Raw genomic sequence first — 17,630 nt, 5'->3', positions numbered from 1 at the left:
TTTAGTACAATTGGCAGAATTATGCATTCATTACAGCCATCTTATTCTAGAACATTTTCATTACCTTCAAAAGAAACCTTTCATCCTTCATAATTACTTGGCATTCTCAAGACCAGCCTAAGAAGATAGCAAGATGCTATCTCTACAAAAAAACTTTTTCTTTTTTTTTTTTTTTGGCCGGGGCTGGGTTTGAACCCGCCACCTCTGGCATATGGGACCGGCGCCCTACTCCTTAAGCCACAGGTGCCGCCAAAAAAAACTTTTTAAAAATTAGCCAAAACATAGTGGCATGTGCCTATAGACCCACCTACTTGGGAGCCTAAGATGGGAGGATCACTTGAGCCCAGGAGTTCAAAGTTGCAGTGAGTTATGATGGTGCCGCTGCACTTGAGCCTGGGTGACTGAGTGAGAGGAGAGAAGGGAATGGAAGAGAGGAGAGAAAAAAAAAAACGCATCAGTGCAGAGTTTGAAGAAATCAAAACCCTGAAATGGGTGTCTTTTTCATGGTTCTATTTCTGTTTGAATGTTCTTAAGGTTTATAGTGAAGTGTGTGCCCAAGAAGTGTATGCTGGTGTGTGTGCTCTGTGAGAGAGTCAGTCTCACTCTTGTCTCCCTGGGTAGAATGCTGTGCCATCATAGCTCATGGTAACCTCAAAACTGCTGGGCTCGGGTGGCGCCTGTGGCTCAAGGAGTAGGGTGCCGGTCCCATATGCCGGAGGTGGCAGGTTCAAACCTAGCCCTGGCCAAAAAAAAAAAAAAACTCCTGGGCTCAAGTGGTACTCTTGCCTCAGCCTCCCACGCAGCTGGGAATATATGCACCCACCACAATGCCCAGTTAGTTTTTCTATTTTTAATAGAGACAGGGTCTTGCTCTTGCTCAGGCTAGTGTCGAACTCCTTAGCTCAAGCAATGCACCTGCCCCAGCTTCCCAGAGTGCAGGGATTACAGCCGGGAGCTACTTTGCCTGATGAGATCAGAGACTTGTTCACTTTGTTAAATGATTCATCCTAAGTTCCCAGACCAATACCTAGATCTTAAAAGGCAATCAATAATATTTGTAGTGTAACTGAATGAATGGTCAGCATAATTATTCATGTTGAGGTGTGTATTGATTTTGAAAGGGTAAGTATACAATTTGTGCAAGTTTTCTTACAACTTTATCAAATGACCATCTTACATTTGCAGATGGAATGGTTCAATCATTATAAAAAGTCTCTTGCTACTTATATGAGGTCACTGGGTGGAGATGAAGGTTTGGACATTACACAGGATATGAAACCACCGAAAAGCCTATATATTGAAGTACGTATACCTTTTAAAAGTGCATTTCTTTATATATGTGGACTGTACTTACTATATCTTAGCTTCTATTATGAAAGAAGGGAAACGTAAACTAAAACAAAAAAAAAAATGTAGTGGGATTAATAAAATAGAGAGCAGCTGAAATTTTCTGCATATACCTATTTTAATAATTTTGACTTTGGAATGATGTAAATGTTTTACTTATTATTAAAACAAAATTAATTAAAAATGGGAAACCACTAAATCCTGAAAGCAAAGTCAAACAAATGAACCTGTGTTTCAAGTTGGTGGATTAGTGTACAGTTTGATGGTATTACGTGCTTTTATAATGTTGTGCAACCATCACCACCATCCATGTCCAGATACGTTTTTCGTCTTATAAAAGTGAAACTCTACACCCACTAAACAATCCTCTCCAATTCCCCCTCTCCCTGGGTCCTGGCAGCCTTCATTCTACTTCCTGACTCTCTGGGTTTGACTACTCTAGATACCTTGTCAGTGGACTTGTGCACCGTGTCATCCCGTGACTGGCTTACTTCGCTGGGCTTGGCGTCTCCAGGCTCCCCCATGTTGTAGTCGCGTCAGAATCCCCTTCCTTCTTAAGACTGGGTAACGTTCCCGTGTGTGGATGTGCCACGTTTTGTCTATCTGTTCACCCATCAGTGAACTTCCACTTTGTAGCTTTCGTGATTAATGCTGCTGTGAACATGGGCGTGCAGATGTGTCTTTGAGACCCTGCTTGTGGTCCTTCTGGGTGTGTGCCCAGAGTAGAGCTGCTGGATCACGTGGGGTGCTGGGGTGCTGCGTGTGAATTGTGAGGGGCTGCCACTCACAGCACCTGCACATCTCATCCTGTCAACTGTTCCCAGTATCTAGTTTCTATCTTCTCCAGCACTTAGTGTTTTGTTTTTTCTTTTTCTTCTTCTAATCACAGCCATCCTAAAGGGTACAAAATGGTATCTCATTGTGGTTTTGACTTGTAATTCCCCAACGATTAGTCCTGTTGAACATGTTTTTATGTGTTAACTATTACCTATCATGTTAACTATTTTTATGCCTTCTTTGGAGAAGTGTGTGTTCAGGTAGATATTGTGTGGGTTATCTGTCCTTTCACAGCTCTTGAGACTTAGTTTGCAGTCTGACTGGCTGTCATGTGGTCTGAGAAGGACAGAGATGCTACTGCCTTTGGGCTGAGGGTCTGTCACTCCCAGCTGGGCTTTTGTTGAGTCCTCCATTTGCTTAGTTGTCATCCATCCATTGTTGAGAGTGGGGCATAAATGTTTCAGCTGCTGTCTGTTTCTCCCTATAGTCCCCATTTCCTTAGTGTCTGTCCGTCCGTTGTTGAGAGTGGGGCATAAACGTTTCAGCTGCTGTCTGTTTCTCCCTTTAGCCCCCATTTCCTTAGTGTCTGTCCGTCCGTTGTTGAGAGTGAGGCATAAACGTTTCAGCTGCTGTCTGTTTCTCCCTTTAGCCCCCATTTCCTTAGTGTCTGTCCGTCCGTTGTTGAGAGTGGGGCATAAACGTTTCAGCTGCTGTCTGTTTCTCCCTTTAGCCCCCATTTCCTTAGTGTCTGTCCGTCCGTTGTTGAGAGTGGGGCATAAACGTTTCAGCTGCTGTCTGTTTCTCCCTTTAGCCCCCATTTCCTTAGTGTCTGTCCGTCCGTTGTTGAGAGTGGGGCATAAACGTTTCAGCTGCTGTTGTCTGTTTCTCCCTTTAGCCCCCATTTCCTTAGTGTCTGTCCGTCCGTTGTTGAGAGTGAGGCATAAACGTTTCAGCTGCTGTTGTCTGTTTCTCCCTTTAGCCCCCATTTCCTTAGTGTCTGTCCGTCCGTTGTTGAGAGTGAGGCATAAACGTTTCAGCTGTTGTCTGTTTCTCCCTTTAGCCCCCATTTCCTTAGTGTCTGTCCGTCCGTTGTTGAGAGTGAGGCATACACGTTTCAGCTGCTGTTGTCTGTTTCTCCCTTTAGCCCCCATTTCCTTAGTGTCTGTCCGTCCGTTGTTGAGAGTGAGGCATAAACGTTTCAGCTGCTGTCTGTTTCTCCCTTTAGCCCCCATTTCCTTAGTGTCTGTCCGTCCGTTGTTGAGAGTGAGGCATAAACGTTTCAGCTGCTGTCTGTTTCTCCCTTTAGCCCCCATTTCCTTAGTGTCTGTCCGTCCGTTGTTGAGAGTGAGGCATAAACGTTTCAGCTGCTGTCTGTTTCTCCCTTTAGCCCCCATTTCCTTAGTGTCCGTCCGTCCGTTGTTGAGAGTGGGGCATAAACGTTTCAGCTGCTGTCTGTTTCTCCCTTTAGCCCCCATTTCCTTAGTGTCTGTCCGTCCGTTGTTGAGAGTGGGGCATAAACGTTTCAGCTGCTGTTGTCTGTTTCTCCCTTTAGCCCCCATTTCCTTAGTGTCTGTCCGTCCGTTGTTGAGAGTGAGGCATAAATGTTTCAGCTGCTGTTGTCTGTTTCTCCCTTTAGCCCCCATTTCCTTAGTGTCTGTCCGTCCGTTGTTGAGAGTGGGGCATAAATGTTTCAGCTGCTGTCTGTTTCTCCCTTTAGCCCCCATTTCCTTAGTGTCCGTCCGTCCGTTGTTGAGAGTGGGGCATAAACGTTTCAGCTGTTGTCTGTTTCTCCCTTTAGCCCCCATTTCCTTAGTGTCTGTCCGTCCGTTGTTGAGAGTGAGGCATAAATGTTTCAGCTGCTGTCTGTTTCTCCCTTTAGCCCCCATTTCCTTAGTGTCCGTCCGTCCGTTGTTGAGAGTGGGGCATAAACGTTTCAGCTGTTGTCTGTTTCTCCCTTTAGCCCCCATTTCCTTAGTGTCTGTCCGTCCGTTGTTGAGAGTGGGGCATAAATGTTTCAGCTGCTGTCTGTTTCTCCCTTTAGCCCCCATTTCCTTAGTGTCCGTCCGTCCGTTGTTGAGAGTGGGGCATAAACGTTTCAGCTGCTGTCTGTTTCTCCCTTTAGCCCCCATTTCCTTAGTGTCTGTCCGTCCGTTGTTGAGAGTGAGGCATAAACGTTTCAGCTGCTGTTGTCTGTTTCTCCCTTTAGCCCCCATTTCCTTAGTGTCTGTCCGTCCGTTGTTGAGAGTGAGGCATAAACGTTTCAGCTGTTGTCTGTTTCTCCCTTTAGCCCCCATTTCCTTAGTGTCTGTCCGTCCGTTGTTGAGAGTGAGGCATACACGTTTCAGCTGCTGTTGTCTGTTTCTCCCTTTAGCCCCCATTTCCTTAGTGTCTGTCCGTCCGTTGTTGAGAGTGAGGCATAAACGTTTCAGCTGCTGTCTGTTTCTCCCTTTAGCCCCCATTTCCTTAGTGTCTGTCCGTCCGTTGTTGAGAGTGAGGCATAAACGTTTCAGCTGCTGTCTGTTTCTCCCTTTAGCCCCCATTTCCTTAGTGTCTGTCCGTCCGTTGTTGAGAGTGAGGCATAAACGTTTCAGCTGCTGTCTGTTTCTCCCTTTAGCCCCCATTTCCTTAGTGTCCGTCCGTCCGTTGTTGAGAGTGGGGCATAAACGTTTCAGCTGTTGTCTGTTTCTCCCTTTAGCCCCCATTTCCTTAGTGTCTGTCCGTCCGTTGTTGAGAGTGGGGCATAAACGTTTCAGCTGCTGTTGTCTGTTTCTCCCTTTAGCCCCCATTTCCTTAGTGTCTGTCCGTCCGTTGTTGAGAGTGAGGCATAAATGTTTCAGCTGCTGTTGTCTGTTTCTCCCTTTAGCCCCCATTTCCTTAGTGTCTGTCCGTCCGTTGTTGAGAGTGGGGCATAAATGTTTCAGCTGCTGTCTGTTTCTCCCTTAAGCCCCCATTTCCTTAGTGTCCGTCCGTCCGTTGTTGAGAGTGGGGCATAAACGTTTCAGCTGCTGTCTGTTTCTCCCTTTAGCCCCCATTTCCTTAGTGTCTGTCCGTCCGTTGTTGAGAGTGAGGCATAAATGTTTCAGCTGCTGTTGTCTGTTTCTCCCTTTAGCCCCCATTTCCTTAGTGTCTGTCCGTCCGTTGTTGAGAGTGGGGCATAAATGTTTCAGCTGCTGTCTGTTTCTCCCTTTAGCCCCCATTTCCTTAGTGTCTGTCCGTCCGTTGTTGAGAGTGGGGCATAAATGTTTCAGCTGCTGTTGTCTGTTTCTCCCTTTAGCCCCCATTTCCTTAGTGTCTGTCCGTCCGTTGTTGAGAGTGGGGCATAAATGTTTCAGCTGCTGTCTGTTTCTCCCTTTAGCCCCCATTTCCTTAGTGTCTGTCCGTCCGTTGTTGAGAGTGAGGCATACACGTTTCAGCTGCTGTTGTCTGTTTCTCCCTTTAGCCCCCATTTCCTTAGTGTCTGTCCGTCCGTTGTTGAGAGTGGGGCATAAACGTTTCAGCTGCTGTCTGTTTCTCCCTTTAGCCTCCATTTCCTTAGTGTCTGTCCGTCCGTTGTTGAGAGTGGGGCATAAACGTTTCAGCTGCTGTTGTCTGTTTCTCCCTTTAGCCCCCATTTCCTTAGTGTCTGTCCGTCCGTTGTTGAGAGTGGGGCATAAACGTTTCAGCTGCTGTCTGTTTCTCCCTTTAGCCCCCATTTCCTTAGTGTCTGTCCGTCCGTTGTTGAGAGTGAGGCATAAATGTTTCAGCTGCTGTCTGTTTCTCCCTATAGTCCCCATTTCCTTAGTGTCTGTCCGTCCGTTGTTGAGAGTGGGGCATAAATGTTTCAGCTGCTGTTGTCTGTTTCTCCCTTTAGCCCCCATTTCCTTAGTGTCTGTCCGTCCGTTGTTGAGAGTGAGGCATAAACGTTTCAGCTGCTGTCTGTTTCTCCCTTTAGCCCCCATTTCCTTAGTGTCTGTCCGTCCGTTGTTGAGAGTGAGGCATAAACGTTTCAGCTGCTGTCTGTTTCTCCCTTTAGCCCCCATTTCCTTAGTGTCTGTCCGTCCGTTGTTGAGAGTGAGGCATAAATGTTTCAGCTGCTGTTGTCTGTTTCTCCCTTTAGCCCCCATTTCCTTAGTGTCCGTCCGTCCGTTGTTGAGAGTGAGGCATAAATGTTTCAGCTGCTGTTGTCTGTTTCTCCCTTTAGCCCCCATTTCCTTAGTGTCTGTCCGTCCGTTGTTGAGAGTGAGGCATAAACGTTTCAGCTGCTGTTGTCTGTTTCTCCCTTTAGCCTCCATTTCCTTAGTGTCTGTCCGTCCGTTGTTGAGAGTGAGGCATAAACGTTTCAGCTGCTGTCTGTTTCTCCCTTTAGCCCCCATTTCCTTAGTGTCTGTCCGTCCGTTGTTGAGAGTGAGGCATAAACGTTTCAGCTGTTGTCTGTTTCTCCCTTTAGCCCCCATTTCCTTAGTGTCTGTCCGTCCGTTGTTGAGAGTGAGGCATAAACGTTTCAGCTGCTGTCTGTTTCTCCCTTTAGCCCCCATTTCCTTAGTGTCTGTCCGTCCGTTGTTGAGAGTGAGGCATAAACGTTTCAGCTGTTGTCTGTTTCTCCCTTTAGCCCCCATTTCCTTAGTGTCCGTCCGTCCGTTGTTGAGAGTGAGGCATAAATGTTTCAGCTGTTGTCTGTTTCTCCCTTTAGCCCCCATTTCCTTAGTGTCTGTCCGTCCGTTGTTGAGAGTGAGGCATAAACGTTTCAGCTGCTGTCTGTTTCTCCCTTTAGCCCCCATTTCCTTAGTGTCCGTCCGTCCGTTGTTGAGAGTGAGGCATAAATGTTTCAGCTGTTGTCTGTTTCTCCCTTTAGCCCCCATTTCCTTAGTGTCTGTCCGTCCGTTGTTGAGAGTGAGGCATAAACGTTTCAGCTGCTGTCTGTTTCTCCCTTTAGCCCCCATTTCCTTAGTGTCTGTCCGTCCGTTGTTGAGAGTGAGGCATAAACGTTTCAGCTGTTGTCTGTTTCTCCCTTTAGCCCCCATTTCCTTAGTGTCTGTCCGTCCGTTGTTGAGAGTGAGGCATAAACGTTTCAGCTGCTGTCTGTTTCTCCCTTTAGCCCCCATTTCCTTAGTGTCTGTCCGTCCGTTGTTGAGAGTGAGGCATAAACGTTTCAGCTGTTGTCTGTTTCTCCCTTTAGCCCCCATTTCCTTAGTGTCCGTCCGTCCGTTGTTGAGAGTGAGGCATAAATGTTTCAGCTGTTGTCTGTTTCTCCCTTTAGCCCCCATTTCCTTAGTGTCTGTCCGTCCGTTGTTGAGAGTGAGGCATAAACGTTTCAGCTGCTGTCTGTTTCTCCCTTTAGCCCCCATTTCCTTAGTGTCTGTCCGTCCGTTGTTGAGAGTGAGGCATAAACGTTTCAGCTGCTGTCTGTTTCTCCCTTTAGCCCCCATTTCCTTAGTGTCTGTCCGTCCGTTGTTGAGAGTGAGGCATAAACGTTTCAGCTGCTGTCTGTTTCTCCCTTTAGCCCCCATTTCCTTAGTGTCTGTCCGTCCGTTGTTGAGAGTGAGGCATACACGTTTCAGCTGCTGTTGTCTGTTTCTCCCTTTAGTTCTTTCAGGTTTTGCTTCACATATTTTGATAAATTGTTACTAGATACATAAACGTATGTAATTGTTATATCTTCTTTTTTTTATTGTTAAATCATAGCTGTGTACATTAGTGCAATCAAGGGGTACAATGTGCTGGTTTCATATACAATCTGAAATATTCTCATCAAACTGTTCAACGTAGCCTTCATGGCATTGTCTTAGTTACTGTATGTAGACATTTGTATTCTGCGTTTATTAAGTTTCACCTGTACCCATTCTAAGATGCACCACAGATGTGGCCCCACCCATCACCCTCCCTCCACCTTAACCTCCCCCCTCTTCCCCTTCCTTGGCCCTTTCCCCATATTCTTGTGCTATAGTTGGGTTATAGCCTTCATGTGAAAGCCATAAATTAGCGTCATAGTAGGGCTGAGTACATTGGATACTTTTTCTTCCATTCTTGAGATACTTTGCTAAGAATATGTTCCAGCTCCATCCATGTAAACATGAAAGAGGTAAAGTCTCCATCTTTCTTTAAGGCTGCATAATATTCCATGGTATACATGTACCACAGTTTGCTAGTCCATTCATGGGTTGATGGGCATTTGGGCTTCTTCCATGACTTAGCAATTATGAATTGGGCTGCAGTAAACATTCTGGTACAGATGTCTTTGTTATATTGCGATTTTTGGTCTTCTGGGTATAAACCTAGTAAAGGAATTATAGGATCAAATGGCAGGTCTATTTTTAGGTCTCTAAGTATTCTCCAAACATCCTTCCAGAAGGAACGTATTAGTGTGCATTCCCACCAGCAGTGTAGAAGTGTGCTCTTTTCTCCACATCCACGCCAACATCTCTGGTTTTGGGATTTTGTTATGTGGGCTACTCTTATTGGGGTTAGGTGATATCTCAAAGTAGTTTTGATTTGTATTTCTCTGATGATTAAGGATAATGAGCTATATCTTCTTGATGTACTGAATCTTTGTTTATTTACTTATTTTATTTTTTTCGAAAGAACTTTTTTTTTTTTTTATTGTTGGGGATTCATTGTACTTATTTATTTTTGATACAGAGTTATCACTATGTCGCCCTCAGCTCACAGCAGCCTGGAACTCTTGGGCTTAAGCCAGCGGTTCTCAATCTTCCTAGTGCCGCGGCCCTTTAATACAGTGACTGTGGGTCATAACTCACAAGTTGAGAGCCGCTGTCTTAAGCCATTCTCTTGCCCCAGCCTCCCGAGTAGCTGGGACTACAGGCGTACGCCACAACACCCACCTTTGAATCTTTATTAATATATAGTGTCCTTTGTCTCTTGTAAACTTTTTTGATTTAAAATCTGTTTTGTCTAACAACTGGTATAGCCCCCTCTGTGCTCTTTTGTCCACTGTTTGCGTGGAGTATCTTCTTCCATCCTTTCTTTCTTTTTTTGAGACAGAGTCTCACTTTGCTGCCCAGTATCAGCCTAGCTCACAGCATCCTCAAACTCTTGGGCTCAAGTGATCTTCCTGCCTCAGCCTCCCAAGTAGCTGGGACTACAGGTGCCCACCACAATGCCCGGCTATTTTTTGTTGCAGTTGTCACCATTGTTTAGCTGGACCGGGCCGGGTTTGAACCTGCCACCCTCCATGTATGTGGACAGCACTGTTACCACTGTGCTATGGGCGACGAACCAGGTCTTCTGTCTCTTTATTGATCTTTCCATTTTGTTCACACATTGTTTTCTTAACTTTCTTCCCGTCTTTCTTTTGTTTTTGAGTGTCTTTGACGTAGTTGTTACAAAATCTTTGTGTGGTAGGTCTGCCATCAGGTCTTTTTCAGGGATAGTTTCTGTTGATTTTATTTTCCTTTGAATGGACCATACTTTCCTGTTTCTTTGTATGCCTTGTAATTTCATTTTTATTGAAAAAAAGACATTTAAAACTAATAATATGGGCCAGGTTTGGTGGTTCACTCCTGTAATCCCAGCACTTGGGAGGCAGAGGCAGGTGGATTGCCTGAGCTCAGGAGTTTAAGACTAGCCTGAGCAAGACAAGACCCCATCTCTAAAAATAGCCAGGTGTTGTGGTGGGCGCCTGTAGTCCCAGCTACTCAGGAGGCTGAGGCAAAAGAATCACTTGAGCCCAAGAGTTTGAGGTTGCTATGAGCTGTGATGCCACGCACTCTACTGAGGGTGACAAAGTGAGACTCTGTCTCAAAAAAAAAAATAATAATGTAACTTTTTAAGTCAGATTCTCTGCTTTCTCCAAGGTTTGCTGTTGTTATTATTTTTGTTTATTGTTGTGTATCTGATACCTGATTGTAGTAGGCTGTCTCTGTGCCAAAGGTCGGCCTGAGGTGGAACTTAAGGTCTTCTCAGATCTGTTTTGAGCCCGCGCCTTTCCCTGGACTTGTGTGGTCACTTTCTAATTTTCCCTCCCTTTACAGTCGCTTTCAGGAGCCTCTCCTGAGCCCTGCTCTGTGAGGCTGCCTCTGTTCTTTGTTGATGCACTTCTCAGCACTCCTGGAAGAGAGCCTGAATATTGACGGTGACCGGAAGAAGCTCTTCCAAAAAACAACTTGCAGACTTCCCTGTGTCCTGTTCTCAGATATCAGTATTTCATGGGAGGGGTCTATATGAAGCAGGTTGAAGCAAATGGAAAACATTCATTATAGACACATATCCCACTTGCTTAGGGAAATAATCCAACAATGTTGCCTTTCTGCCCGAGCTCACTTTGGGAGATTTTGCCACTCTGCTAGAGCACCATAGTAGCAGTACCAGGCCCAGGCACACGGAGAAGCAGCACACAGAACGCGTAGTACTCTTACTGTGGCCATACACGTAATGCCTGTTCACTTTTTGGTCACTACGTATTAAAAAATGGTTTTGATAAAGCATCAGTTTTTTCTTTCAGGTCCGGTGTCTAAAAGACTATGGAGAGTTTGAAGTTGATGATGGCACTTCTATCCTGTTAAAAAAAAATAGCCAGGTATTTGTCTTCAGATACTTTAAATCTTGTAAGAGTGTTGGGCGGGCATGGTGGCTCACACCTGTAATCCCAGCACTCTGGATGGCTGATGTGGGATCTCTTTAGGTCAGGAGTTTGAGACCAGCCTGAACACAAGTGAGACTCTGTCTCAACTAAAAATATTTAAAAATTAGCCACACGTGGTGGCACATTGCTTGTAGTCTCAGCTATTTGGGAGGCTAAGGAAGAAGGTCACTTGAGCCCAGGTGTATGAGGTTGCAGTGAGCTATGATCATGCCACTACGCTCTAGCCTGAGCAATACAGTAAGACTCTGTGTCAAAAACGAAAAAAAAAAAATTGGGATTAATAGCAAAACAAATAAGACCTTGTGATGTTCATTTATATCTTAGGCATTATGTTTAGTAATATACCTATTCTGTACTTATCTCTAAATATTAAGACTTTAAGCAATGTTGTCTATAATAAGAAAAGGTTAATTAACTAGGGTGTTGCTTACATATGTAGTAACACTAAGCATTTTCTAGGGAGATTATTACAATGGGCCTTACTCTGGTAAGTAGTAGATTATCATCCAGGGGCTGTCAAGGACTGTTGCATTTAGTTCCTTTCTTCAAATTATCATTTATTAGAAGTTGGTAAGCACTCATTTTAGCTTATACCTCATTTTACTTTGTAAACCTTAGTTTCTTTAGCAAACAATGATACAGATGAAGAATTTCTAAGTAGGTAGCATATAAATCACAGAATCTAATAGGGAAAGGTTAAAATTGTAAAGTTGTAGGATATCCTAAATTTTTCCTCATAAACAATCCCAATATATTTATTATATCCTTAGACATCTTAAATTCACATTAGCTAAAATTAGCATTAACTGAATTTTTTTCCTATCCCAGTTTTCTGAATTTACAGTACAGGATGACAGGTTGGCTTATTTCCCTAACAGGGTGAGACGACCTCTTATTTTACTAGCACGCTTGGAGCTTTAAATGGTTTTCTAAAAGATTGAATAGTCTTTGGTTGTTAAAGCAACAATTTCATTCCCAAGTGTCCTCTCAGGAATCTTAGGTTTCTGGAGGTCCCATGAGGAAGCTCTGGTTCACAAGAACTAACAAGCCACCTCCTGAAGCAAGATATAGGCCATCTTCCCAAACATGGCCCCGTGGTGGAATTTCTTTCTCAAGCTTCCTGGCTGGTCTGTCCACCAGTGTGTTGGGCCGCCGCCGTCTTCTGTGTGGACCATGCGGAAACTTCCTGGTGGTGATGCTTTTGTCTCAGCTGTGATCCTACTCTCAATTATAAAAATGGGGACATTAGAAGAAAAAGCTTATAATTAACCTTAGTAAGTATTAAGGGGCTACTAATATTCAACCGTGTGTCAATTTTGTTCTTTTTATTTGAGACAGAGTATCATTCTGTCACCCTGGGCAGAGTCCCATGGCGTCATGGCTCATAGCAAGTTCAAACTTTTGGGCTCAAGCTATCCTCTTGCCTTAGCCTCCCAAGTAGCTGGGACTACAGGTGCTCACCCTGACAAATACTGGCTAGTATTTTTCCTATTTTTAGTAGAGAGAAGGTCCCATTATTGCTCAGGCTGGTATTGAATTCCTGAGTTTAAGCAATCTGCCCATCTCAGCAGAGTGCTAGGATTATAGGCATGAGCCAGCGCACCTGGCTTATATGTCAGTTGTTTATAGAATCGGTGGTGTAGATCATTCACATATCGTAAAAGCATTAATAGGGAGATGTTTTCTTAAAATATAGGTCAGGGGCTGGGTGCAGTGGCTCATGCTTGTTACCCCAACACTGAGAGGTGGAGGCAGGTGGATCACTTGTGCTCAGGAGTTTGAGACCAGCCTGAGCAAGAGCAAGAGTCCCATCTCTAAAAAATAGCCGGGCATTGTGGTGGGCACCTGTAGTCCCAGCTACTTGGGAGGCTGAGGCAAGAGGATCACTTGAGCCCAGGAGTTCAAGGTTGCTGTGCGCTATGACAGCACAACACTCTACTGGGGGCAAGAAAGTAAAACTCTGTCCCCAAAACAAAATACATGGTCAGACAGTTAAGTTTGCAAACTCGTCCTAGAGAAAGTGCCACACAGCTCCTTGTTGAATACCCCTGTGGTCACCTCTGAAGGGTGAAGCTGTACACCAACGCCAGTGTGCATTTCCCCCATCATAGCACTTTTTCTGGTATGACGACAGCTCTGATGCCAGCCATTCCAAAAGAGTTCAAAACTTACTTTGAAGGTGGATTGGGTGCCCAAGGGGAGGACTTTGAAGGTGTACTGGGGGCCCAAGGGGAGGACTTTGAAGGTGGACTGGCTGGGGGCCCTAGGGGAAGACTTTGAAGGTGGACTGGGGGCCCAAGGGGAAGACTTTGAAGGTGGACTGGGGGTCCTAGGGGAAGACTTTGAAGGTGGACTGGGGGCCCAAGGGGAGGACTTTGAAGGTGGACTGGGGGCCCAAGGGGAGGCCTTTGAAGGTGGACTGGGGGCCCTAGGGGAAGACTTTGAAGGTGGACTAGGTGCCCTAGGGGAAGACTTTGAAGGTGGACTGGGGGCCCAAGGGGAGGCCTTTGAAGGTGGACTGGGGGCCCTAGGGGAAGACTTTGAAGGTGGACTAGGTGCCCTAGGGGAAGACTTTGAAGGTGGACTGGGGGCCCAAGGGGAGGCCTTTGAAGGTGGACTGGGGGCCCAAGGGGAGGCCTTTGAAGGTGGACTGGGGGCCCTAGGGGAAGACTTTGAAGGTGGACTAGGTGCCCTAGGGGAAGACTTTGAAGGTGGACTGGGGGCCCAAGGGGAGGCCTTTGAAGGTGGACTGGGGGCCCTAGGGGAAGACTTTGAAGGTGGACTAGGTGCCCTAGGGGAAGACTTTGAAGGTGGACTGGGGGCCCAAGGGGAGGCCTTTGAAGGTGGACTGGGGGACCTAGGGGAAGACGAAGGTGGACTGGGTGCCTGCCTCCTTAGTGGAGGACTTTGAAGCTGTCCATAGTGACATTCAGCAGGGAACTGTGTAGCACTTTTTCTAGGATGAGTTCATAAACTTAATTTTCCAGCCTCATATTGTTTCTTTTTATCCAGAATTCAGAATTCCACATTGTTTTAATAGCATTAGAGGAACTATTAAATGAACAACTCAATGTGTTTTGTTGTTGTTTTTTTTTCTTTTTTTACATTTTACTTTTTTTTTTTTTTTGTAGAGACAGAGTCTCAGTGTACCGCCCTCGGTAGAGTGCCATGGCATCACACAGCTCACAGCAACCTCTAACTCTTGGGCTTACGCGATTCTCTTGCCTCAGCCTCCCGAGTAGCTGGGACTACAGGCGCCCACCACAACGCCTGGCTAACATTTTACATTTTTAAGGCTTGTCAGCAATTCCGTTAACAAGTTAGACAGTAGTCCTTGACCTATGTGTTTTGTGACTGGTTTAGAAAACTTTGGTGACAAGTCTCCCTCAGGCCTGTGATTTGTGAGGCAGGACTTGCAGGTGCACAGTGCACTGAGGTTATGCTTTGCTTCCTTAAAATCTGTCTCCAAGGTTTCTTTGACTCCTGTGAGCTTTGAACGTCTTCCTGCCTTGATTGCTGCACCCCCCAGGGACCCCATACCAGGGGGTATAGTAAATGTTCACTTCTGTGTCAAGGAGGAAAGAGAACTTCTTTCCATCTTGGTTCCTCATCAAGGAGGGAGTGATATCCTCTCTGGGGGACACAGGACAAGCCTTTAGCTGACTCCCAGCATCTTCATACACAGTATGTGAACAGAAACCCCCACTGTAGGTCGTAAATACTTTCTAGAACCTGAAAACTAGAGTTCCTCTTACTGGTCTTCCTGACATTCTGCTGGACCAGTTCTTACCAGATCTTACCTATCTGGGTTTTTCTGTGAGTAAATTTAAAAAGTGCTGGCTTGGCGCCCGTAGCACAGTGGTTACGGCACCAGCCACATACACCAGGGGTGGCAGGTTTGAACCTGACCTGGGCCACCTAAACAACGACAACTGCAACAAAAAACAGTTGGGCGTTGTAGCGGGCGCCTGTAGTCCCAACTACTTGGGAGGCTGAGGCAAGAGAATCTCTTAAGCCCAAGAGTTTGAGGTTGCTGTGAGCTCTGACACGACAGCACCCTACCCAGGGCAACAGCTTGAGACTGTGTGCAAAAAAAAGTGCAAACAGGCTGGGCGTGGTGGCTCATGTCTGTAATCCCAGCACTCTGGGAGGCTGAGGCAGGTGCATTTCTTGTGCCCAGGAGTTTGGGACCAACCTGAGCAAGAGTGAGACCCTATCTCTAAAACTAGCCGAGCTTTGTGTCAGGCACCTATAGTCCAAGCTACTTGGGAGGCTGAGGAAAGAGGATCACTTGAGCCCAGACGTTTGAGGTTGTTGTGAGCTGTGACGCCACCATACCCTACCCAGGGCATCAAAATGAGACTGTCTCAATAAATAAATAAATAAATAAATAAATAAAATAAAAAATGCAAACACTAAGGAACACCACTAGAATTCAGAAGTCTTCAGTTGAATTTAAGCAAACTGTGAATTCATTTATAAAAATCAAAATTCAGTGCAGCTCTAAGTGGCATCAGTTTCAGCGGATGAAAACAGTAAATATAGTTGAATTTTAACTTTTAACAACTTAGTTGCTTAAGTTTGAAAAATAATGAATGTTGCTTTTTAATGGTGCAAAAAGTGATTTCACATTCTTTTCCCAAGCGTTTCTCTGACTCTCCCCACTCCTCTCCCCTCAGCACTTTCTCCCTCGGTGGAAATGTGAGCAGCTGATCAGACAAGGGGTCCTGGAGCATGTGCTGTCGTGACCGTGTATGTGTGCAGGGCCCTGCCCACCTTACCCAGTCCTAAGATGTGCCTTCCACACACGCTCTTCACCTGCCCTTGGGATTTAAAAAGTAAAAGACATTCTTTAAGATAACCAGGGATGTTTGGCTAAGAAATATGATTTGGTATTAAGAATTTTTTATGTTGTACACTGTTATTTCTGCTCCTTTTTGTGATAAGTTGTATCATAACATTCCTGCAGGTATTAGTGTAGTTTTTTAAATGAAAATAAATATTACATTTGAATCTGTCTTTAAGTAATAAGAGTGAGCATCTTGTGTTCTTTTCTGGTACGTGTGCTGTGTAAGCTAGGAGCTGAACTTCTGGAATTCACGTTTCTGTATCTCATGGGCAGGTGAAGATGGTGGTCTCCAAACATTTTTGGTATATTTCATGTTTAATGACTTAATTCATCATCTGGCTATTTGGGAGGGAAGGAGACAGTGGATTTTGCCCATTTTCAGCAGTGGTGACTGGTTTGGTTCATGGCTGTGGGTCAGCACTGTTATCTCCTTAGGAAAAGCGACATGGAAATTGGAGCCTGAGAAGGAACTGTCGGTATAGTTTTTCCTGAGACTCACATGAACATGAAGTTGTCTGGCAGTAGAAGGCAGTTTTATCGTCTGCTGGACTATGATTGGTAGGAGGTGCAGTGGCACAGACTGGTCCAGCCTTGCAGTCAGTGGCCTGTCCCCACCAGTGCTCTCCCCAGCCAGCAGCCAGGTCGCCTGAAGGAAGCACCAGACGGCCATGTCCAGATAAACCAGCTCCCGGTACATATGGTGTATGCAGTTTCATCTTTATACACGGGGATGTTTCTGGCCAAAATTATATTCAGGAGATGAGTAATAGACTTTACCAAGGATGTGAATCTGTATATTTTCTAATAGACCTCCTATGTCAATAGGCTCCCTTTTGCACGTTTTTTCATTATAGGAAATAATTTCCCCCTTGTTTTGTAGCCAGATCACACTGACTAAGGAAAATTTCCCTAATGAGTGGCCTGGATGATGTCGATATTTTAGCTGTGGGTACATGGCCACCTCCTCTTCCCTCACGTCCACTCCTGTGCACACAGTTGTGCCGTACATGCTGCCCAGGACAGCTGAGGGGCACTCCTGTGAAGGGTGGTGTCATGTAGCCAGCTCAGCCATCTTTCCTGAACTCACATTGTTTGGTGCCCTTTGTGTTTGATACCCTGAATAAAATATTAAGTACAGCCCTCATTTGAAATGAAGTGTATACTGGTTGAAAAATTTGGAATTGTAGAGTTTACATCAATTTATATATTGACTGGCTCTCTATTTGGAATTGTAGCTAGAATTTTAAACTTGTCTCATAACATTTTTACTCTAAAAGTAATCTGGATGGGCTCAGCAAGTGCCTCACACCTGTTGTCTCAGCACTTTAGGAGATCAAAGTGGGAGCATCGCTTGAGGCCAACAGCTTGGACCAGCCTGGGCAACATTGGGAGACCCCCATCAAAAGAATTTAAAAATTAGTGGGGTGTGGTGGAGCATACTTATAGTCCCAGCTGCTCAGGAGGCTCAGGTGGGAGGATCACCTGAGCCCAGGAGACAGTGAGCTACCACCACACCATTGAACTCCAGCCTGGATAACAGCAAGACCCTGTCACTGAAAAGGGAAAAAAGGAATTGTACAGTTAAAAAAAACCTGATTAGAGTTGTGTCATAGGGAATTTAGACACAGTGTGACAGACATGAGCGTGTTCAGAGATGATTCGTTTGATGAACACAGCACAAAAGCAGCCATCACAACCCACGGAAAGGGCCGCTGAAGAAACCAGGCCTGCCAGCACCCCAAGCTTGGACTTGAGCTTCCAGAACTGAGAAGACACATCTCTGCTGTCTGAGCCACCAGTCTGGTATTTTATGGCAGCCCTAGCAGGCTAATACAGGATGTTAAATAGCTCCAGGATGTCACTTAAAAATCCATTTCTCTATCAATGGATACTTGCGTTGGATCCAGCCTTTCCTCTTACAAACAAAGTAACCTTACCTAAACGTGATTTCGCACAGTACAGCTTTATCTGTAGAATAGCTTTGATGACTCTTGCCAAAACTTAAAGGAATTATAGGGATTTGTACAACCACCAGAACTGAGAGAAATTCCCCTTCCCGCACTCCCCATCCTTGCTAAT

At 45.4% G+C, this 17,630-nt stretch overlaps 1 protein-coding gene across 2 annotated transcripts in view; it reads left to right on the top strand.

Moving 5' to 3' along the window:
* GINS1 (GINS complex subunit 1) overlaps positions 1-16,835 on the top strand; it is a 32,342-nt gene extending 15,507 nt beyond the window's left edge. For both annotated transcript variants that reach the window (XM_053578774.1, XM_053578775.1), the window contains exons 5-7: positions 1,186-1,302; positions 10,562-10,636; positions 15,382-16,835. In XM_053578774.1, the coding sequence (XP_053434749.1) occupies positions 1,186-1,302; positions 10,562-10,636; positions 15,382-15,450 (261 nt within the window). In that variant the 3' untranslated portion in view covers positions 15,451-16,835. The remainder of the gene's footprint in view (positions 1-1,185; positions 1,303-10,561; positions 10,637-15,381) is intronic.
* Positions 16,836-17,630: the final 795 nt, after the last annotated feature.

This window comes from Nycticebus coucang, chromosome 24 (assembly GCF_027406575.1).
Source record: "Nycticebus coucang isolate mNycCou1 chromosome 24, mNycCou1.pri, whole genome shotgun sequence".
Lineage (NCBI taxonomy): Eukaryota > Metazoa > Chordata > Mammalia > Primates > Lorisidae > Nycticebus > Nycticebus coucang.
This window is presented reverse-complemented; position numbering and strand designations above follow the sequence as displayed.